This window comes from Maniola jurtina, chromosome 13 (genome assembly GCF_905333055.1).
Source record: "Maniola jurtina chromosome 13, ilManJurt1.1, whole genome shotgun sequence".
Taxonomy (NCBI): domain Eukaryota; kingdom Metazoa; phylum Arthropoda; class Insecta; order Lepidoptera; family Nymphalidae; genus Maniola; species Maniola jurtina.
The window spans coordinates 9,482,971-9,508,228 of NC_060041.1; the positions used below are offsets into that span (position 1 = coordinate 9,482,971).

The window sequence follows — 25,258 nt, forward strand, 5'->3', positions numbered from 1 at the left end:
GGTTTACTTCGGTTTGTGTCATAATCCATATGACAAATATTTATTAAAGCAATTTTACCCTAGTAGAATGTCTCCAGCGAATCCCCAAATTGGGAAAGGTTAGCTATCATCGGTTATCATGGCATCCGATCGTAATTTTCGTCAGAAAGTAACGCAGTTAACAATTTAGCTTGCCATTCTCACCCACTAGATGAGAATCTGAGCGTATCCTAGGTTTCAAGGCATCTAAACGTTTCGTAAAAATACTCGAAAAGAAAAGACTCATTTTTGCGATCGCCGGCTGCACGGGCACCGTCTGGCACGGCTGCCCAACTGCCGGCTACGTTAGTGCCGGCTGGCGCGGCCGCCCGAGCAGTGGCTGCGTGAGCGCCAGCCACCGCGGCCACCCGAGCGCTGGCTGTGTGGGCGCCGGCTGTCGCTGCTGCGCGAGCACCGGCTGCATGGGCGCCGGCTGGCACGGCTTGCCCGAGCGTCGACTACGTGAGCGCCGGCCGGCGGCGGCTGCGAGCGCCGGCTGTGTTGGCGCCGGCTGCAAGGGCGCCGGCTGGTGCGGCTGCCCGAGCGCCGGCCGCGTGAGCGCCGGCTGCGTGAGCGCCGGCTGCGTGAGCGCCGGCTGCGTGAGCGCCGGCTGGCGCGGCTGCAAGCACCACCTGTGTGGGCGCCGGCTGCACGGGCGCCGACTGGCGCGCCTGCCCGAGCGTCGACTGCGTGAGCACCGGCTGGCGCGGCTGCGAGCGCCGGCTGTGCGGACGCCGGCTGCGAGCGCCGGCTGCGTGGGCGCCGGCGATGCGGCTGCCCGAGCGCCAGCTGCGTGAGCGCCGGCTGCGTCAGCGCCGGCTGGCGCGGCTGCAAGCACCGCCTGTGTGGGCGCCGGCTGCACGGGCGCCGGCTGGCGCGCCTGCCTGAGCGTCGACTGCGTGAGCACCGGCTGGCGCGGCTACGAGCGCCGGCTGTGTGGACGCTGGCTGCGAGCACCGGCTGTGTGGGCACCGGCTGCCCGAGCGTCAGCTTCGTGAGCGCCGGCTGGCGCGGCTGCCCGAGCAACGGCTGCGTGAGCGCCGGCTGGCGTGGCCACCGAGATCCTGCAGCGTTTCGCCTCCTTCCGCGATGCCGCATCATCTCGGTGGACTGAGACGTAGACACCATCTTGTTCGGGAGGGTTCACTGTAAGCCATACCAGATACGGGAGGCAGTAAAAGTTCGAAAAAATATGAGGTTCTATGCATGTGGAACATATTAGTTTTATTCAATTATGAATTATAAATACAGATATTGATATTTTTCTGATCATTACGCGACTATATTCTCCTTGACTATCACCGTGAGGACGTACGAGTAAGTCACTCAGAGAAACTAATGAGAATTAATTTTAATGTTTATCAATACCCACAAGAAGTCGATTATATCAAGGATTTGCCTTGAAGAAAAACTTGAAACAAAAACGAATAGCATGCGGTATTTTATTTGTCACGTGACTAACATCAATTTCAATTTCACAAAATATGGGTATTTTAAAAATAAATGACAAGTTTACGGTTCTTATTTGTTGGTAACTAGTATCACAAAATGAAATAATCACAAAATGTGTGTTTCATTTTATTTTATTTTGATAAAAAGAATTTTTAAAGTTTAAATGTTGTATATCTTAGTGGATTTTGCGTTAATTCATCCCACTTCTGAAATGTTGGCGCTAACTCAGATCGCGCCAACAGATACCTACATTTTGTGATCTCAGGATTTTAATTTTATTATTATTAATAGTAGTGAAATAAAACATAACTTACTCATAATTAATGCTGTATTTCTTATACTTTACCACTTGTCTTTACAATTTGCCACTTTAACACTTTAACACTTGACGATATTTCACTTCACACTTTCTCGATTGGAGTACAAAAATACACTGACTGAGCGGGCTGGCCCGACTCTCGAAGAAAACTCCAACTACTTCCGGACAATAATAATTGCCTTTGTCAATATACGTCTTGTCATGAAACGTATATTGACAAAGGTATAATAACATAATTAATAAGGTGTATTGACGTGGCTACACTTGTTTCATTACACAAAAGTTATATAAAAATAGTAATTTGGTCAGTGTTGCTGATAATAAACAGTATTTTAGCCAGTGTTGCTAACACTTGATATGCCCTTAGTTGAATTTTTGACCACAATAGGAACATACTAGCTTTTTAAGATAGTGGCACCATTACGTAGCTACTGCTGTTAGTATAGCTTTATTTAATGTGTCTGTTATACCTATCAATTATATTGATAGAAACAAGGTGGCGTGGTATCCTACAGAGGATTTTTTGATTCTGGAATTCTACTACGGTCAAAAAACACGTTTCTAATAAACCATTGGAATAAAACCATCATGTAGTGGCATTAGTCCGATTGCCAAGGAAACCAAACATTTTAATTTCTGTTTTTTTTTTTTTTTTGGTATGAGAATAATACAATTATAACTTAAAGCTAGCCTTATCTAATTACTGTACATATATCGTCTTTTCAAATCGCATTTTCGAATACATTTTCGTCATAGGTAGGTACCTACTACCTCTATTAAATACTTATTATATTTTTTTCTAGCTAAAATACAGCCTTTAGGTGCTCTATTTTCTCACAAAGTATTTCTCATGTAAGGTAGACAGAATTTAAATTCTTATTTGAAATAGGTAGGACATAAGCGTTTTCTATTTCCTGTTCAAAGTAGGTAGCTACTTTCCAATTCATATTTATGATTGAAGAAGTCTTAAATCCAATTACGCAAGGTGTGTGTAAGTAAATGGCTCAACTAATACTTTGCATTAGCTATAAATTTCTAACTACTAACTCGATAACTATCAAGTGACATTTATAGAAACCCCATGTCTTTTGTTAGTACTTCCCGAACAGACCGCAGACTTTCTTATTCAACCGAACACACACACAAACCTCTAATTACGTTTGTATCGGTGACCACCTTAGCAGGTGCAAACCAAGCATAACGGACATCGGTGAACCGTAGCCGAAAATCTTTATCTACCCTCACTCTCAAACAATAAGGTTCAAATTCCCTTACCAATTATAAATGAATGGTAAAACCATGGCCGATCAATGGATAGGATTTATTGAGAGCGCTCTAAAGTTCAATTTTGTGTGTAATTCGATTTTGGTGAAACAATAACATTTCCCTATACGTAAGGTCAATAGCATGATGGGCGAATTCGGTCCGGTTAATTACTGAATGTGTTTAGCGGTTGAAGTATTTTTTGGGAATAAAATCCGACAGTGAAAAACGAATAACTGTATGATAATCTAATGTTATACATACATCGATGATAATACAACGATTTTATAAAATGAAGTTCATACTAATGAAGAAGTGTATGCTTTTGTGAATGTTGTAGAAAAACTTCGACATGTTGGAGTGGTTCACGAAAATTAAGTGGATTAATATGAACAATAATTGTATAAGGAAAAGTAACGCATCGATGACTTTATGATAGAAGCAAGTATGAGATAAAAATTTGAAGGTTTTGGTAATTAGTTAACCGTAACTAATTTGACTTTTAATGTATTTAATATTTTATTCATTAACATTGTTAAAAATAATCAAAATATATTTTGATAATGCGGACTTTGGAACATGGATTAAGGTTTACCTAATTAAAACAATAAAAGATACATCAGGGCATCTGGGAGATACACCTAATTGAATCTCATTACACAGATTTTTTAATATGGAATAAACACCTTATGCGTTCAAAACACATATAAATGCGAAAGTGTGTTAGTTTGTTGGTTTATTGGTTTGTCCTTCAACCACGCCGCAACGAAGCAGCGGGTTAACCTGATTTTTTACCCGACTACGGCAAAGCCGAAAGGAAGGGTTATGATTTTAGCAGTCTATGTATGTATGTATGTGTGTATGTTTGTATCATGGATATAGTTGAAAACTTGTGGAGTGACATAGGCTACTTTTTGTCCCGAAAAATCAAAAAATTCCCACGGGATTTTTGAATATCTAAATCCACGCGGACAAAGTCGTGGGTATCAGATAGTATTCATAGACCTATAATACTCCTAATATGTAGATATCTATTAAAAAGAGGTTCGCGTGCAAATTACCATAAGGAGGTAATGAGAAATTGTACTAACGGCTGTTGCTTGAGGATCGATGACAAATGATCCTAATCATTATTTATTACAGAATATATTCTACTTTTATGATGTGAATGGTGTTTATATTTAATGGGCCGTTTCGATGTACTAGAGACAGGTTCGGACCTCACGCATGTACCAATGGCGTGCAGGTCATAGAGATATAAAAGCACTGCTTACCCTGATAGCTCAACGCTTATTCATTTCTCAGTAACCTGCCCGTAAATAGGCACCTCCCTAATGTCTAGTCTGGAGCTTATTATAAAACTCTAGATTGGCAAAGCTCACTTGTATCTATAGATGATGCAGCAATAGATGTAGGAACATACCTACATTGTAATTTGTACAGTTAAAGGCCGTAAGTCGTTTAGCACCTTAGTTATCATAATATTCGCGTGGCACGGTTATGCACTTGCGTTAGGTGTCTGTGGCGTATTTATAGAAAAAGGTCGTAAGTGCGACAGGTTTTTGATGCAATAGTTTCGCAGAATTAGTGCTCGAATTCTGACGCCGACCGTGCCTACATAAATAGGTTTATGACAAACTTCATTATTATAACAAACCCTCAAAACAACCATTGGACTTTAGTAAAGCTTGTATGTATTATGAGAATAGCCGTAAAAGCTAATTTGAATGAAAAGTAATTTGAATTTGGAATAGGGTGATTTAACAAAAAGATCGATAGAATCGATACCACAAACCGCCACGATAATTAACAACGCCACATGTCACTTCAAACAAAAGCTACTTCGTGAGAAACTAATTACCAAGTGAGTGAGACGGCAATAGTTGGACATAAGTACATACCTACAGTCCATTGGAGCCGTGATAGCCCAGTGGTTAAGACGTCCACCTCCTATTCTGAAGGTCGTGAGTTCGACTCCGGGCACACATCTCTAACTTTTCTGAGTTGTGTGCGTTTTTCAGTAAGTAGATAAGTAAGTATAATTTGTTTTAACGGCGAAGGGAAACATTGTAAGAAAACCGGCATACCTGAGAGTTCTGCATAATCTTCTCAAAGGTGTTTAAGTTTGTCAATCCACATTTGGTCAGCGTGGCGGACTACGGCCTAAACCCTTCACGATGTTTTCCTTCGCATTCATTCATTTCGATATTTAATTGCCGAAAACGCACATTACCCCGAAAAGTTAGAGGTGCGCGCCCGGGATCGAACCCCCGACCTCCAGAAATGAAGGCTGACGTAAACTAGGCTATCACCACTCTTCTTTTTATTCAGATACAAGTTAGTGCTTGACTGCAATCTCACCTGGTGGTAAGTGATGATAAAGCGGACTAATCTGGAAGGAATGACAATTTTTATTAAACCCTTTGGTTTCTACACGGCATCGTACCGTAACGCTAAATTGCTTGGTGGCACGGCTTTGCCGGTAGGGTGGTAACTAACCACGGCCGAAGCCACCCACCAGACTCAAAGAGCCTCTCATTAGATACAAAATAGAAATCAATAAGCGAATACCCCATACTTTCGTATTCATTACCTACCCACGAAATCTTGTCGGTTATCTAAGTGAAATAAATTACAGTGCTGTTAATTGATACAGTTTCGATCGGGGGGAGTCGGCGATGCGTCACTCTTATCAGACCGGCCCGCGATCGAATTAATGAGTAGCCTGGCAGATGTTTTAAAGGAGCTATAGTGGCTTTATAGTAGCTACTATAAAAGCTTAAGAAAGTCGGAAAAGTATAGGTACTCAAACTAATCGATAAATACTAAAACTACAGTATGATTAGATACAGATTTAGCAAGGGGAGAGTCGGCGATCCTTTTGCTATAGGTTGAATATGAGGCTGAGGCTGTTCCATCCACATAATGGCCGCACTAGAATGCATATCCACGTAAATTTTTCGTAATTCCTCAGAGGTAGCTTTCTTATTGAAGGATTTGATTAGTACCTTGGAATGGAATTATTCCGGGCATCTCCGTCAATATAACCTAAGTGTTTTTTTTCTTTATTAGACTAGCACTTAGCTGCAATTAGACCTGCTGGCAAGTGATGATGCAGCCTAGGAGCGCATTTGCCTAGCTGTCTATTCACTGTTGACTTCAAGGTTACCCATATTCGTAGTGGAGGGGAAAACTGATGCCGGAAGGGTGTTCTATATCCTAGAGCAGTTCGAATAAAAACGAGCAGGCAAATCGCTTCGTACGTCTTCGTAGAATTTCGACAACGTCCGTGTGCAGATTTTGATGATAATTTACGGTAAGTATAAAAGTGAAGGAGGAACCAGGTCAAAAAGTACTTGATGGGCACACTCTTCGAAATATATCCTGTTGAATCGTGTCGTATTCTTTACGTTATTACGTTAACATGGACCTTCGCTTTCTTTTGAACCCCAACGTAGTAACCGTATTTATAGTTAATGCAATAAATATATCTTTTTTTTGCATTATTATTAATATTTATTGGTAAATAAAATAAACTAGAGTTACGAAGTAGCGGTGTCTCTGGCAAATGTAACTGTCGGCATAAAATATGCATTTAATGCATTACAATTCATTTCAAAACTGAACTAAGTCGATGCCAATTCACTTTCTCTTTGATATATTTGTGTTCTTTTCAAATGTCAATGTCTATAGGTCTAGAAGGGTCTGTCTGTACGTTGAATTATAAGTTGAAATAACAAGGTAAAATTAAATTTAAATTTAAAAATACCCTCGACACATTTTTATTAGAATTTGGCTGGACACTAATCTGTATCGGTCGGATAGTAATAACTAGACTTGCAACGAATATACGGTTACTATTCGGTATTCGGCCTATTCGGCTGCTTTTATTATATTCGGCCGAATACCGAATATCTACATATTATTCGGCTGAATACCGAATACTTAAATAATATATTTTGTCGTAGAGAAATAATTGGTAAAATGAAAAATTAAAATCGATTGATTACGTATATATTCATATTTTCATTTCTGTTATATTCATTTAAGTAGTCATTGGTGCATAACACAGGTAGGTACATAATTATCTTCTGAATTGGAAAAATGGAGGATTCTATGTATTTGAATTATTGTGGTAATCAAAATTTAGAAGGGTAAGGTTCTCATTTCTTTTATAATCATTTATTAAGTAGTCATTGGTACATAAAACAGGTACATAATTTAATCATTTTCTGTATTAAACAAGTTAAGAATTTTTCTATGCATTTGAATTATTTTCATAATCAAAATTTAGAAGGGAAGGTATGGTGCAGAAAGACTAACTTTTCTGCATTTTTAGGAAGTAGTTTACTTCTTTTTTTCTCGTAGACCATCCCAACTTCAGAGCGATGAGTACATTAGAACAAAACAAAGGAGCGCGAAACAATCACGTCTGTACAAGTTTTTGGCGCTAAAATCCGGCCGAATACTTTTGCCGAATATTCGGCTATTCGGTCAGGGGCCTCGCCGAATATTCGGTATTCGGTGTACTGCCGAATATACTATTCGTTGCAAGTCTAGTAATAACCGGTTTAATAAGAAAACTAGAAAAGAGCTTATAACTTTCAAAGCGCTGAACCGAATTTCTTGGATTATAGCTAACAACACTCTAGATCGCTTACCTTTCAAACAAAAAAAAACTAAATTAAAATCGGTTCATTCGTTTAGGAGCTACGATGCCACAGACTGATACACAAACACACAAATACACACGTCAAACTTATAACACTCCTCTTTTTGGGTCGGAGGTTAAAAAATAGAGAGCCTGTATGATATTCTGGTTCTTTAAAATTTTGAGTGTAAGTAAACCTTCTTGATAAATGATAATAACATTTATAGAACACTCCAAGAATCACTTTTTTTTTAAAAGTATTTGCTGGACGTTGCAACTATATTTAGAATTTGTTGATGAAGATTACACTAATTAAAGCCAGTGTAATCTATATTAATTATTATCAAAGGAAAAACTAAAGAATCCGGGCTAAGCCGGGTCAGATCAGTTGTTATAACTTAGGTATTTTATTTTCAATACCTATGACATGAACCTTACAGCGTGCCCTTTCAAAAAAAAAATTAAATTAATTACTCGTTTCACTTGTTTTATGATTACAGAGATAGACAGGGTTTTTATTGTTTGTGCATAAAATGTTTTTGTTTGCCTACTTTATTTTTAAGTAGGTAGTTATGGCTCGTCCATCCGTTCTCGATTAGATTTGTTCAACGTAAGCATTTTGTAGCGGTGGCGACGGTGCGTCGCATATAAGTATTAGTATTAAAGTAGCCTCTAAATCGGCATTACGTCTTTAATTTCTCCCTTACATATATATGTACCTGGTGAAAATCCCAGGGTAATCTAGTGGCTCCCGTAAGAAAAGCAAAAGTGGCGCAGCCTGGTGAGGATTTTCCGGAAAAAAATCCGTAGTTTACGTGGTTTAGGAAAATCCAAAACGAACCTCAAAATTTAAAATTCTTTTGCGTCGGTCAAGCCAAGAAAAGCAATGGGAGTAGCGGTGAGGGGGTGAGTGAAACTTTTCGCCAATCCTTGTTCCAATTTCCCGTACTTTTCATATTAGTAATTATTATTATAAGTAGTTGTTATTGTAGAGATCAAACCTTGCTCACTATAACATTGTATTGTAACGCCTGATATCACCGGATGGACTTATGCGGTCTTATCTCTTTTCTAAGAATATGAAGGTGCACAGAGCACTTCGCACATAGAGACTTAATTTAAATGAAATAAAATTTTTAAAAAATTGTTGAAAATATATAATTGTAAGGTAAAAGGAATTGAATATTATTCATTAAGTTTTATTATTTGAGAAAAATACATAACTTTTAAACTTATCTTATTGTAGCACACTACACTTTTACTCTATATTTTATAACTTATACAAATTTAATTTCTAATTCTATAATTTTATTTTACTTTTACATTGTGTTTTATTGTGTGTTCTATTGTGTTAAATGTGTGATTATACTTGTAAGTAAAAGTGTTTATACGAAAGCCAGTTGCATCCTCTGAACATTTCATTACTCTATCATCATGGAAACAGCGGCAGTCTCATCGGTACCTAAAGAAATTGTGCAATTAATCCCTTTGTTTGGTGGTGATAAAAGACAATTAAATCTTTATTTGCGAAAATGTCAATATGTGATTGATCGGTTTAAGGGGAGTGATGAACAAAATCTTTACGTTTTTAATGTTATAACGAGTCGCCTGAAAGATGATGCAGCTGCGCTTCTCTCCGAACGGGAGGACATTGTTACGTGGTCCGCATTAAAAGATTTGTTAATACAGCATTTTGGAGACCCGCGCAGCGAAGCTTGCATAAGTGTTGAGTTAGAGTCATTAAAAATTTATCCGGGTGAAAGTTTCCTCGACTTTTGTAATAGAATCCAAACTGTGCGTTCGTTATTGATGTCCAAAGTAAATGCATGCGACGACTTGGAGATGAAACGTTCCAAGGCAATTATATATAATAACACAGCTCTTAACGTGTTTCTGTATAATCTTCCCGAACATATGGTTCGAGTTATTAGACTAAAGGCACCCACTTCCTTAGAAACGGCCTTGAGTATGGTGCTCGAGGAAGTGAACTTCACGGAACAGTACAAGACGCGTAATCGTATGCATGGTAATAACCAATTTACGAGTTCGGGTTCAAGGCCAGCGATCGCCCAACCGTTTGGTTACAAACCCCAACTACCACCTCATTCCAAATTCAATTTTAATAACACTCAAATGAAGATGCCTCAAATGCAAGGTCAAGGTCAGCCACCAAAACCAGTCATGGGTTATAGACCCCAATTAGGTTTTCAGCCACAACAATTTGGGATTAGGCCCCCACATAAACTTGGGTACATGTCCCCACAACAATTTGGGTATAGGCCTCAACAACAATTTGGGTACAGGCCTCCACAACAATTCGGGTACAGGCCTCCACAACAATTCGGGTACAGGCCTCCACAACAATTCGGGTACAGGCCTCCACAACAGTTTGGGTACCGACCCCCACAACAATTTGGGTACAAACCCCCGCAGCAATTTGGGTATAAACCACCACAACCCCAACAACCAACTAACGACGTATCCATGAGGACATCACAGCCTAAAATGCAACAAGGTTTTAAGTTAAACGAATTAACTATGACTAACGAGGAAGACAACTTACCTTATGACGATTATTATGGTTATGACTATGACGATCAAGATAATGTTTATGACCCACAGTTAATGTGTTACCCGGACTATAATATAGAATGTGAATATGCGAACGAACAGACAGACGAACCAGTTTCCAACAGCAAGCCCACTGACCTTGAAAAAAATGATGAAGAAAATTTTTGCATAGCAGCCTCGAAGGAAATAGAGAAAGGATAGAGATAAATTGTGACACGAAACTAAAGTTACCCTACATATATATCCCTGAAATTAATGGTAAATTCATGATAGATACGGGAAGTACAAGATCCTTTGTGAGCCCCAGTATCGCGAACTCATATTTCTATGCATATACTTACCATGAACCATTCACTGTGACAAGTACACATGCATCCAGTTCACATAACGAAGTAATTCAGATTCCCTTAATGCCAACATTTAATTGCAACAAATCTCAAAAATTCTACGTGTACAGTGTAGACCCAAAGTACGATGGTTTGATAGGCAATGATCTCTTAACGCAGCTAGAAGCGGTAATTGATTTGAAACATAAAGAATTAAAGACTAAAACAGTGACAATTCCTATTGTTTATAACGATACTGAGTACATTCTCGATTTACCAGCGCGCTCTGAATGTAAAGTATCATTACCAACGAATCAATATTCGGGTGATGCTATTCTTAATTTTACTGAATTTTGTAAGGGTGTAAGAATGCCAACCGCGTTAGTAAGATGTGTGAATGGTTATGCAAAAACAGTTATTCAAAACACACTTGATAAAAATATGACCCTTAAAATTACAGCTCCATTTGAGGTAGTAAAGTATGAAAATGTAGAGTGTGAGGTTAATTGTGTGAGTGATATAAGTGAATTGGAGATGGACCAATTGTTATCAGAAAATTTGAACAAACTTAGACTTGATCACACCAATGAGGAAGAACGAGAAAAAATTTACAGATTATGCCATGAGTATAAGGATATATTTTACTGTGACAAAATACCATTGACCTTTACTAACTTGATAAAACATAAAATCAGGACTAAGAATGAGGACCCAATTTATGTCAAACCATACCGACAATCCCCATTTGTTCAAAATGAAATTAATAGACAAGTCGATAAGTTACTGAATGAAAACGTAATTCAAGAATCCCATTCTCCGTGGTGTGCACCCGTACACCTCGTGCCCAAAAAGATGGATGCATCAGGAGAGGTCAAATACAGAATGGTAATAGACTATAGAAAACTTAACGACATAACCTTGGATGATAAATATCCCCTGCCTAACATAAATGATCTTTTTGATAAGTTGGGAAAGAGTACTTATTTCACTACGCTTGACTTAGCTAGTGGATACCACCAAATAGAAGTTGACGAGAAGGACAGACAAAAGACAGCTTTCTCTACACAAAATGGGCATTTCGAATTTCTGAGAATGCCATTTGGGCTTAAAACCGCCCCAGCCACATTTCAGAGAACGATGGATAACGTCTTGCGTGGATTACAAGGACTACACTGCATGGTATATTTAGATGACATTATAATTTACGGAAATAGTCTTGACGACATGATATATAACTTACGGACTGTTTTTGATAGACTTAGAGCAAGCAACATGAAAATTCAACTTGACAAATCAGAATTTTTAAGAAAAGAAGTTCTCTACCTTGGACATACAATTACAAAAGAGGGACTCAAACCTAATAACGATAAAATTCATGCCGTACTAAATTATCCACTACCTAAAACAACGACTGAGATTAAGAGTTTCTTGGGACTGGTAGGGTACTACCGACGATTTATTAAAGATTTTGCTAAAATCACCAAACCATTAACGAATTGCTTAAAGAAACGTAATCGAGTTATAATAAATCAGGAATACATCAACGCATTTAACCAATGTAAGGAACTTTTGACGCACGCCCCCCTTTTACAATACCCCGACTATGACAAACCCTTTATACTTACAACCGATGCGTCGAACGTAGCTATAGGCGCAGTACTGTCACAAGGACAACCTGGAAGTGATAAACCCATAGCTTATGCAAGCCGTACCCTAAGCGACACAGAATCGCGTTACAGCGTGATCGAAAGGGAATTGCTTGCAATCGTTTGGGCTGTAAAGCACTTTAGACCGTATTTGTATGGTCGCAAATTTTACATCTACACTGATCATCGTCCCCTAGTTTGGCTCCAATCACTGAAAGACCCCAGCAGCAAATTAACCCGCTGGAGGTTACGCTTACAAGACTTTGACTTTGAATTAATATATAATAAAAATTAAATTAAAAATTTAAAAAACCCCCGACACATAAACCTCTAAAAAGTAAAAAAATAATAGGTAAGTATGTATGGGCCCTTTAAGAATAGTATAAATAGTAAAGTTTTTATCCAAGCGCTCGTTGCGCCAGGGGACCGCTACCTATCATAAACTATGAAAGTCATCTGTTGTAGAAAGAATAGTTTTTGTTAACTTTAGCGGTCCCCCGACGCAACGAGCACTTGGATAAAAACTTTACTATTTATACTATTCTTAAAGGGCCCATACATACTTACCTATTATTTTTTTACTTTTTAGAGGTTTATGTGTCGGGGGTTTTTTAAATTTTTAATTTAATTTTTATTTCACGCTTTTTAAACTTTTATTCATAAATTACCGTTTATTTGTGCCATTCTAAAACCCAATTTCTATAATAATATAAATCCATCGATGTATAAATCGAATAAGGCAGCTAATATCTCTTCAAAAGTAACATCAATGTTATGTTAATTATACGTTCCATGAAATATTTTTGACCGAACATCACTAAATCAAGAATTATCTGAATGACTCACATAGTTTAACATGACCAAAACGAAATATCTGTTTCTAACATGTCGTTGCTTTAAAAATGTACCCATTTTATGTAGTCGTATAATAGTTCGCTTTTCAAGATATACCTATGATTAAATTGAAATCGACTTTCACCCGATGAAATAAGGAATAAATTGGCTTGTATTTCATTTTGTTTATTATTGCATGTAAAATTTTTATTTGACATAACTTTCAAAAACCGGTCAAGTGCGAGTCTGCCTCACACATGAAGAGTTCCGTACAAGTTTTTTTTTATGTAATGACAATTCAGTTGTCGGATTTTTCTGTTTACTTGGGCCACAGGAGTAGAGTACTTGGGCTATAAGATATTGCTACCTGCCTTTCATAATTCTACGTAAACGGGAAGTACCCAATTTATAAGTTTTGATTCTCTTGAAAGATGACACACAGACAGACAACGAAGTGGTGAAGGAAAACACCGTCAGGAAACCTGCATGCTTAAGAGTTGGCCATAATGCTCCCTCAAAGGTGCATGAGGTGTGCCAATACGTGCTTGGCCAGTGTGGTAGCTTCTAATTCTGAGAGGAGACTTGTGCTCAGTAGTGAGCCGGTGATGGGTTGATCCTGATAATGATGAATTTTAAACGTATTTTGTCAAAGTAAATAAGCTGAGTTCAAGCAGATAAAATATAAAGAAGGTGCGCCTAATGCATCATCCAAACCTGCGCGACAAAGCGACTACGATGCGGGAACCTCAGCCGCGCGGAGGGTCATCGCCTCCCACGATATTTAATGATGCCATGCACACCTACGCGACTACAACTGTCGAGGCTACAACATATTTTTTTTCTCTACAGATACCTACTGAACCCTAAAAATAGTTTGACTATGGTTTGGGTTTGGGTTGATTGTTCGTGGCCTTTGGTTGACTGTTGGATATTATAATTGAATTGATGTTTTCTCGTTTAACTGTGATTATAATATTTTATAAATTAGAAACTCCGCGCCTACGATCCAAAGTATCCAAAACATCATTTTCAAATAAATAATTATGTATCTAAGCAACGTCCATCTTGACAGCTTGACATTTGCCAATTGACATAATATTATGAACCTCTGTTACAATAGTGAAAGATCCCAGGGCCACCAGCCGTCACGTATTTTCTGACGAACGAAATGTGGACGATTGAGTAGTGTTAGTATGTACTAAGAACGCATGCCTACAGACCTGCTAGCTTGCTTAGACGGCCAATTTTCAGGTATCAGGTAATCAAGGTACATAAATACATTACTTACCTCACGTAAATTCTCCAATTTTTTTAATTTTTAGCTGTTTTTTTTAAATATTAATAATTAATTGACATAAGTAAACTATAAGAGAGTGAGAGAGAAGTCAATATATCCTAATACATGTCTTACTCAGTCTCTTGCGCGTAGATAATGATGCCCTCGCGCTCAAACCCACAGAGGCATTAAAATTGAATTTAGGGGATGATTGGCCCTCTGGATCGGTCTGTCTTCTCGTAAAAGGTTTTAAAATAGTTGTCTGGTGGACATATATAAAAATGGAGCATCAGAATTTACGTGCAGTTAAGTAATTACTTATTTTGGGAGCTTTAAAGCGTCTGCAAAGCAATACGGCCGACGCGGGAAGTGTCTGGGAGTATTGGCGACATATTTTTAAGGAAAATATACGTAAAAATCAGTACGTATCAGTACTACGTGAGGTAAGTAATGGTTTTATGTACCTTGATTATCAGATACCTGAAAATTGGCCGTCTAAGCAAGCTAGCACGTAGGCTAGGCATGCTTTCTTAGTACTTACTAACACTACTCAATCGTACATATTTCCTGTGTCAGAAAATACGTAACCTCTGGGGGTCCTGGGATAAAAGTAATAAGAAAACCAGAAAAGAGCTGATAACTTCCAAACGGCTGAACCAATTTTCTTGGATTATAGCTAAGAACACTCTCGATCAAGCCACCTTTCAAACAAAAAAAACTAAATTAAAATCGGTTCATTCGTTTAGGCGCTACGAGGCCACAGACAGATACACAGATACACAGATACACAGATACACAGATACACAGATACACAGATACACAGATACACAGATACACACGTCAAACTTATAACACCCCTCTTTTTGGGTCGGGGGTTAAAAATGGTAAACAAAATAGCAATGCTGATGCTCTATCCAGAATAAAAATTAATGTATTAGATTCAGACAAAGAAAATCCGTCATTAATAGTAAACGTAGATGAAAAATTAAGTCACAGTGATTCATCGACAGTAACTATATCAGATTTGAGTCGAACAGCGACCGCTAGTTCTATAGAATTTAATGATAAAAATGTAAATGATTACCCGGTGCGGTCAGAATCTAGTAAAACAGATACCATCCATTCAGCTATAAATCCAGAGTCATCTGGGATACCGATTTTGAATGAGGCCATAGATACTAAACCTAATCAAATTCTAGTTTTTTCGTGGTTTAAAAACGAAATGCAGGTAAGCGATCTCTCACGTGATAAACAGAAGGTCTTAGAAGTTTTCTTACCAACAGACAACCCTGAATTAGTAAAGGAGTTTTTGATAAAGCATATAAAACCAAAAATAAAGTATTTCATTTATTTCGAAGAACAGGCACATCGTAGGCTATTTAGTAATTTAATAATACAGCTTTTTGAAGAAGGCCTGGTAAATTTTTATGAATGCACAGAACGAGTCGTATATGTTGAAGATGAAGGAGAACAGAGAGCTATAATAAATAAATACCATGAAGGAAAAACATGCCATCGTGGCATTAAGGAGACCTTAGTTAGGCTTCGTAGAAATTATTACTGGGAAAGAATGCAAGAATCAGTTACGGCAGTTATAAATAGTTGTGAAGCATGTCGGAAAATGAAATATGATAGAAAGCCCATTAAACCTATTTTACAGCTAACACAAACCCAAGATGCCCCGTTTCAGGAATTATTCATTGATCTTTTTAGCATTGAGGGAAAGACTTATTTGACTCTGATTGACGCATTCAGCAAACTAGGTCAGGCTATTGAAGTTCAAAACAAATCTACCCCTGAGGTGGTCCGTGCTTTGATGAAGTACTTCTCATTTTATGGCATACCTAAAAAAATTAGCTCTGATTCCGGTACTGAATTTAACAATGAATTGATGAAAGAATTTTTAAGCTTACACAAAATTGAACTTCACATTGGCACGCCTAACAACCCTAATTCAATGGGCTTAATAGAGCGCTTCCACTCTACTATAATTGAAATATACCGATTAGCCAAATATGAAAAGCGATTTACCGACGCGGCATCGGTGATGACCTATTCAGTTATGGCATACAATCATTCCATTCATTCTGTTACTGAACTTACTCCGTTTGAAGTTGTCTTTGGACACACTGATACAAGTAGCCCATACCGCATAGAATTAGAAAAACAGTATTTTCAAAAAATGGTTAAAGATCATGCAAAACGAACTAGAGTATTGTACAAACATCTAACGGATAAAATGGTAGCCATAAAGAAAAGGGTTAGGGAAAAGAAAGGTGGTGAAGCTAATATTGAGTTTTCTAAAGGAAACGTTATTTTTGCCAAGGATGTTAATAAGCGTAAAAGTAAAGATAAACCAAGATATATCAAAGCAAAAGTCCTAGGACGTTCTAAGGGAAATATTTTACCCATAAAAGTAGGAGAAAGGGTCACCAAAACCCCAATTAAAAACATTAAACGTCCTCCGCAGGTTCTGCTGTGTCCTGCTAGTAGCGATGCAGTCGCAGGCCCTTCATCTTCAAAAACTTGAAAACTTGAAGAAAACCCCGGTATTTTCCCAGTCAAGGAAGGTCAAGCATACATGCAAACCGATCATTGGACTATAGTTAAGCTTATAAGTTTGGAACAAATGTCCAACGATTTAAATAGCGTACTTACAAACTACCAACGGATGTGCAGTATAATCGATTGGAACGCATCATATTCCCAAGAACTAGCGAGTATTAAAATGCATACAGACTTTACCCGCGACATAACTATAGAAAAATATAGACAATTAGTTCCACAGAAACGTTCTAAGAGAGGTTTGATAAATCCTTTGGGTTCAATTATAAAAGTGATAACTGGTAACCTGGATCATGATGACGCAGTTAAGTACGACGAACTTACTTCTAAATTAAATCGCAACCAAATTATTATATCAAAGAAATTGACAATTGTCTCTAAAATGTTGGATAGTTTTATTAATGTAACTGAAACAATGAATGTGAACTCTGTTCATTTTCATAACCGTTTAACAAAGGTTGAAACATTACTCAAAGATTTAGCTGCCAAACAAAACAATTGGATTTTCATAACTTATCTTACAGGATTATTTAGTGTATTTACAAGTAGTTTTCGTACTATCTTTGTTAGACTGAGTGAAATTGAAACAGCATTAGCGTTAAGTAAAATCTCTATTTTGCATCAGTCAATTGTGAACTCTACAGAATTATTGTATCATTTAAATGTAATTTCCAACTCTGAAAGCTTGGTGTACCCACCAACGGAAACCAATTTATTTAAAATTGAGGAAAGCATTTGTGTAAAGTCATTTATTAAAAATAATCAGATTACATTTATAATGGAAATACCAATAACTGATAACTCAACATATAATTATTTTAAAGTATATTCATTACCCATTTTTCACGAATCCGAAAATAAAACCCTAGCTATCATTCCCAAATATCCTTACCTTTTGGCGAAAGGAATCAAATACTTACCGCTTGTTAAACCATGTCAGTCATTTTCTACCGGCAATCAGTTCCTGTGTACTGCAGACAACCGAGCGTTGTATTATGAACTCACCTGTATAGAGCAGCTTATGAAATTCGAAGATGACCTTATTTCCTGCAAGCAGCATCAGGTCCAGATCGAAAAGATTAAGGTTCAGCAAATCAACCCAAATAGCTGGCTCCTCTATAGTAGACTGAGGACGACACTGACGAAGCGATGCGGCCATGAGGTCAGCAAACAACTTGTATTTGGCACTTACCTGATCACAATCGACGAACCGTGTGAGCTAGAAATTTATGGAATTCGCCTCCACCATCGTACTATTGTAGAATCAGATAATATGAAGAGAATTCCAATTATTACACTCCCTCAGTTAAAATCAAACGCGACTCTATCCGGTGCAAGTGTAGTTAATATGGAAGAAATTAGTTTAGATGAAGTGAAATACATGGCCTTTTCATTGAAACATAGTTCTGTTGTTGAAAGTGTTTTAAACGATCAAAAGGACAGTAAATTCAGTGTAATTTTAGGATACCTGACATCAGGTTTTGTAGTTTTAAGTATTTTTGTGTTCTTATTTTATATCTGGCTGAAATCGCCAAAATGTTCATTATTTAAGAAAAATCATCGGAATGAATCTAAAAACGATCCCTCCGATAATTTTCCTCTTAGGGATGGAGGAGTTATGGCTCGTCCATCCGTTCTCGATTAGATTTGTTCAACGTAAGCATTTTGTAGCGGTGGCGACGGTGCGTCGCATATAAGTATTAGTATTAAAGTAGCCTCTAAATCGGCATTACGTCTTTAATTTCTCCCTTACATATATATGTACCTGGTGAAAATCCCAGGGTAATCTAGTGGCTCCCGTAAGAAAAGCAAAAGTAGGTAAATAGTAGAGTAATAACACCTTGTATAGGCTTTGACATTAATTGCGAGCCTATAACAATATTTATAATTTTTTTTTGTTGTTTCTACACTTCATAGATCCTATAGTTTATACTAAGGTCTATTAATTGTTATTGAAAAATACATTTATTGTATTGCATCTTTCTAAAAGTTTTAATATTAAACACCTAAGTAACAAGATATAATTTATTGTAATTTCCATTAATTATTATTTATTTATTTAAAAAAAGAATAACTGTGGGTTTAACCGATTTTCTATGTAAACTAAGTCTTTCTTTTACTGTAACGTCTATTGATAATTAAGAAAAACTAAATAACTGTTATTTTATTGTGTTGTCATATTCAAACATTTTGATAATAAGCAGGAATCACTTATGTATTTTATTTTTACCATCTACATTCTACACACAAAATTTTTTTTTTGCGACATTAATATAGGTATGGTTCTGGTTAGGAGTTTTTTTTTTCTAGAACTAAACTGCAGTAAAGGTTATTACTTAGGTACTTGGCAATGATCATAATAAGTTATATGTACCTACCTACATGCCTTTGTCACCCTATTTTTTTCCAGGTTTAGATGTTAGCCATGTCAGCATGTTAATTTTTTTCAATGACTGAAGAGAACTGAAGTTGATAATTTCTTTCACCCTATTTGTCTTTCTTTTATTTATTTACCTATATTTTCAGTTATGACCCAAGTTGTTTTTCGTTTAAGGTTGTTTTCTAACACCAGGTAGACTTTTTATTTATTTATATTAGTTACTACCAAACATTTATAATTCAAACAACGGTATACTAAGCTCTATGCTTGAAATGTAGAGTTGGTTATCCGTGCCAAGGATCGGACCCTAAACTCTCCGAATGTCCTTTAATCCAGTGGCGTGCACAGGTTTGACGCCAGGGTAGGCATTAGACAAGAAGATTACCTATTACTGGCAAGACATGATGAAAAATAATCATTAAGATATTTCAAGTCGGGTAAGCAATGCTTTTCCGCCTCTATGACCTGCACGCCACTACTTATCACCACTGTACTGGCGCCAAAATGGATTACTTACCTAATTTTTAATTAATTTACTCTTAAATAAATTAGTATTCATAAAGTCGGCTGGGAACTAAGCTTTATTATCGAAAATAAAGACTAGTTCTTTAACACGACATCGGTGCCGATATACGAGTACGTTAAAAAAGAATTATGTGCATTAAATTCTCAACTGACTTTCTTATCGACATCAAATTGTGGTTGTACTCCGCTCAGACGTATTTGATGCTTTATTGGAAGATAGCATGGAGAATATAATATTTACGGCTGTTTATTTACAGTAATGAATTATGACAATATGATCATATGACAGTTTCAATAAATTAAAGTTTATGTGACGTAAACTTTAATTTATTGAAGTTTTGTCAATTAATTTTTATTAGGCACAAAATTTGGCTTGTATTACTTTTAAATGATACCAATTGTTTATACAAAAAATTATAAAACGAAATTGTAAATACTACAATAGAGCCATTCTACAGGGAATTTTGTCAGCAGTCTTTATGAAATAAAAAAAATCTACTGTTTAGTTTTATCCTGTTAATATCTAATTGCATGATTATACTTTTTTGTTTTATTAAATATCATAGATTCCCCAGCATTATAGTCTCATTTTTCTACTTTATCTTGAAGGAATGTGACATCACTGGACGTTTGATGAAATGAAAATATTTAAAAAACCCCAGACCTTTTTATAGTCCAAGGACTGATCGCTCATAGAAAAGAGACAGAAGAGAATAAAACAAAAAATAAACCAAGTAAAAATCTCAAAGTATCAAATCCATTCAACCCCAGTGCATGACACGTAAATATCGCATGCGACTAACAATCTAATTACCTCAGGCGGGAATCGAACTCCGATCGGTGGGCGATAGCGATCACCGTGGGCCGATTGACCTGCGCCCCCCTGGCTAAATAGCTTGTCCAATCCACCCTACTTTGAATTTGTTTAGTGTAAGGTTTTATGTTCAGCCGTCTTTTAGAATTATTGGTTGTGTTTTCTTCGATGTATGAGCATGTTTCTTAAAATATTTATTCATGTAAGTAGGTATACTAATAACTTAACAGCAAATTATAATATTCAACGAAAAAGATGCAAAATTATAGTATTCGTGTTCGATAAAAAAAAGTGAATTGATGTTTTTGAATAAAAACAATTCTATGGTCTATGTATTTGTATAGAAATGATGACTTTTAGATAATATATTAACTTATAAATTGTACCTATAATATAACTGTGATTCAAATATTATGGTAATTTCTAAGTGACATTGGCGAAGTGCATTGTGCTGGTGTGGCACTGCTAAAAGCCATGAAACAAAATAAGAAGAAGAAAATTATGGTAGTTAGGTAATATATTCAAATAATATAAACTAATGATTTTAATAATATACTGAAAACATAAAAATGTTTATACTGTGTCCGTTATAAACTTTAAACCATCCAACCGATGTGCCTCAAACAGGTTTCATTAGAAAAGCAATAATGCGAAGATGGCTTTCAGAGCACTAAAACAAAGTATTAGGCACATTCTTTTTTTTAGAGTAGTAGCACACGCCGGATATCTAGGCTAGTTATAAATATTATTATTATGCACCAATAACGAAATACGAAAGCCATAATTACAATTAACGTCCTCATCTCAGAACAAAGTTGGAAATGGATAATTACCATTATGGGGGAACTTGCAACCCGTACAGCATATTGGGAAATTTCAATAACAATGAACAGCTAAACTTGGCACATTACACCATCGTAATGTAAAACGATTAAAAGGAAAGTTTTTCGAAAAGGGTGTGGCCGTATTGTGACTTAGTTTTGTAATTATATCGAGTTGATACAACGTTCTTCAAAAAGGAAGAAAGTGGCGGGGAAAGGGTAGGTAAACGAGGAATATAGAAGAGCGTGTTTGGTGGCGCTCTCTTGAAAAGCTCAATGTCCAGCATTGGACGCTTACAGACGAACAAGTTGAATTATATTGGACACAAATTTTGTGTTAAATGTTAAGCAAATCCACAATATGCAATATTAAAACGGCAAAAGAGTGTCCTGGACACAGACATCAAATAATTATATGCCCAGCTATCAAAAAGTATAATAATATAAATTCACTTGTACTAAGTCGCGGGTATCAGCAGTCAGCTATGATATGAAGTTATTACGAACTAGGGTCACTTTTTCCGAATAACCAGTTTGTGAAGCTTGATGTTATTATCATCGTCAATTTAGTTATATTATAGCTCTCTGTGGGACCAAGTCTGCTCAATAAGTTTGTTTCATCAATTTCTGTCAGTTGTACTCATTTCCTAACTTCTAATCCGCCTTACCTTTCATTACCTCTACAAATCCATTATGCGTTCTGGGTAACCCTATCTAACCAAATAACATGTTCCTAAGCAGTTTATTTACTTTAATTAATATCCCAAAGCACTCGACATTTAACGAAAATTTAAATGCAGTATATATCGACATCTCTAGATTTGAAAGTATAGAGCTCGGTCACACAGGCTGCGTAAGCGTAGACGTAGCGCGTACCATTGCGTTGTATGTATGGAACTGTATGAAACATGGCACACCGCTTGCGTGGCGTGAACGTTCACGTAGACGTAATGCGTGCAGTTATGTCTATGGGTTCACGCGCGTCACTACGCACGTGTCACGTGTACGTGCTGCATACGCTATTGGTGTGAATCGGCATTTAGCTCGACCATAAACACACTAAAATAAGACGAACCACAGTATTGCAGCTCGATAGAGATGTACAATTAGACAATCGGCGCATCGGCGGTCCGTGAGCCATTAGGGTTTTAATTGAAAATAGCGTAAAGGCAGTAAATTGTGAGTGCACCCCGCTGCAATGTCTCTCTGTCCTCTTCGATGTAATTATTGCCCGCCCCGCAATGTTAAGTCCGCGCGAATCTATGATTGTAAAATATTAGCTACTTTTCTTGTTCAGCTTTTGACCTATTCAGGCGTTTTTTATTTTATTTGAGGGTAAAAAATATCGTTTCGGTTACTTTATGACCACCTTGATCAGGGATATAACACGTAGTTTGAAATAAGCATAATTTAGGCTGTATATTGTGAGTGCACCTTGCAATGTCAACCTTTCCTCTTCGTTTCAGTGTTGTGTCCGCGAGTAATAAGTACCTACCTACCTACCTTAAATCTTTTAAGCTACCTACTTTTTCTAGCTTTTTATTCTGTTATTTCCATAGTTTTGTTAGATTAATGTCTAGATTAGAGATCTAGCAGCTCAGTTCTTTGACAAGTGTAAGCGTGTAACTATATTATAGGTATTAGGAATGTATCGTCTTGGAAGCTTTTTAAAAGTTTGTGAGATGATATTATAAAATATAATTTTAATACAGATAATAAATATATCATGTACACCTACCTACTTAACGTACAATGTGTCAATGAAATGCAATCTGTTCAAGAAAATCTGTGATAATTCAAGCAAAGACAGTAAAGAAAACTTAAAATGGAAAACTTTTAATTAAAGAATAGGTAATAATTATTTGTAAAGTCTAAAGATTATATCCACGAATCAAACAAAACAGAAACTAAACGAGCTGCATAAGTACTTCATGAAAATTCTCTTTCAAAGATTTTTTCAAGTGAGGCTGTGTCAGTTTTTAATTGCATGTGGCCTAAATTCAGCATTTTTGGCGGATCGTTTTAGGCTTTTTTTGTTACAGCTATCGTATACTTTTTATTACGGGCTTAAATGTTGCTAAGCCCGTAATAAAACGCCGTTATAGCCCGTGTACGATAAATATATAATAAATAAATATATTATTTATTTATTTAATTGTAGACTATCGAAATTCTACTTCCCTACATACCTATTCATAATAACCTATGATTATTTATGAAAGTGTGTAACTGGTTTGTTGGTTCTTTAATCGCGCTGCGAGGGATCAACAGAACGACGTGATTTTTTACATGGATATAAGTAAAAAAACCTGAAGTAGGTACATGAGTAGATAGTGCCTGAAGAACAGAATCGCAGAATTATAATGCGAAACTTGCAGAAATTTTGAATAAGTAAGTAATTAGGTAAGTACCTACCTTGCTAATTTTTTGTCAATAAAATATTCTTCTTGGAAGGAAATACTTACATAAGGTTTTTCGTATGTACCTATACGTGGCGAACTTGTTTTTTTTCATCGTTTTCTCTCTAGTTTCATTGATATGCTTGCTCCAGCGTAATGACTTACCGATACATATTCCCAAATATTTGAGACAATCTACATATTCAATCCTAATATCATTAACTCGTAGCGTAACATTGGCATTCCTCTTTTTCTAGTGAATACACAATATATTTAGTCTTACTAGATGACAATTCTAAACCATAATTAGTCCCAATCTATCTACTATTTGTTGTCTTAATTTTATCTTTCTAGATAGGCCATTTAGTAATTTAACACAAGCACGTGGATAAACCTGTAAGTTTACTCACGCTTTCATGAATGCTCTTATAAGTGAAATTTGTTGTCAAATCATTACGTGAGCTACTTACGTGAGTAATGAGTTACCTACCTATAACTTACAGGTGTAATCGCGGCCTTAGATAATATTTTACTGGACTTTCCTATCTAGGGATCCGTAGAATCTTGATTTGAATATGATTTTAAAATATATTTTTTGTAGTTAGTATAAATAATAATAATTATTATTAAATTATGATTGTTTATTACAATTATAGACTGTCATAACAGCGATTGAAAACAAAGTTACTAAGTAAGAAGTGAAGTGTGTGCAAAGTGTTTTAAAACGAAACTTAATGGTATTTGCACGTAATTACAAAGGGGCAAGACGTGAATCACGGCGACGCCTTACGTTTGAAATATTTTAGAGAAATCCTTCCGTCTCGCTGTAATGAGTGTCATATTCGGAACGGACGGTCTGCAAAAAAATAAAAGTTCATTATTTTTATGAATTTTTTTTTTTAAATTATACGTGAAGGCGTGAACAACATCTACACTCGTGATTCGCTGTTGTCGCGGGCTTTCGCGGCCGTTCGCGCCACGAGTGTAGAGCCCACTTTAGATTTACCTATACAATACTTACCGTCATATTGTGATAATACATCCGAATGTGAAATGTGTGTACGCCTACACGCAAATAAAGAAGCGAAACTTCTACTTAAGTAGTATTTCATCTTAACTATAATATAGTTTCAGATTAATTATACTTAATGCGTAGGCTCTATTGCCAGCTGAAAATATGTTGTATTTATTCAGCATTGCATTGTTTTAGAAAGTATAACCAGCGCCCATAGCAGACTAATTTGAAAACTGGGGTTTATCAATTATTTAAACGCCAAATAAATATACACAACAGTCAGTACAATAGTCAGTTTCAAAAACTTATTCGAGTTTTAGATTTAAGAAGTACCTGAATACGTAAGTTTCGCCTATAAAAGATGTGAAAATTAAAAATCTAAT

The 25,258-nt window shown here is 36.6% G+C and overlaps 2 protein-coding genes across 2 annotated transcripts; both read left to right on the forward strand.

Annotated features, from left to right (window-relative positions):
- Window positions 1-8,682: 8,682 nt before the first annotated feature.
- On the forward strand, window positions 8,683-10,475 carry LOC123870844. The gene has a single exon (XM_045914301.1). It carries the CDS (start codon window positions 9,138-9,140, stop codon window positions 10,473-10,475), a length of 1,338 nt encoding a protein of 445 aa, XP_045770257.1. The 5' UTR covers window positions 8,683-9,137.
- Window positions 10,476-17,005: 6,530 nt separating this feature from the next.
- Window positions 17,006-18,650, forward strand: LOC123870843. The gene is made up of 2 exons (XM_045914300.1): window positions 17,006-17,599; window positions 17,780-18,650. Exons 1-2 carry the CDS (start codon window positions 17,028-17,030, stop codon window positions 18,564-18,566), a joined length of 1,359 nt encoding a protein of 452 aa, XP_045770256.1. The 5' UTR covers window positions 17,006-17,027; the 3' UTR covers window positions 18,567-18,650.
- Window positions 18,651-25,258: the final 6,608 nt, after the last annotated feature.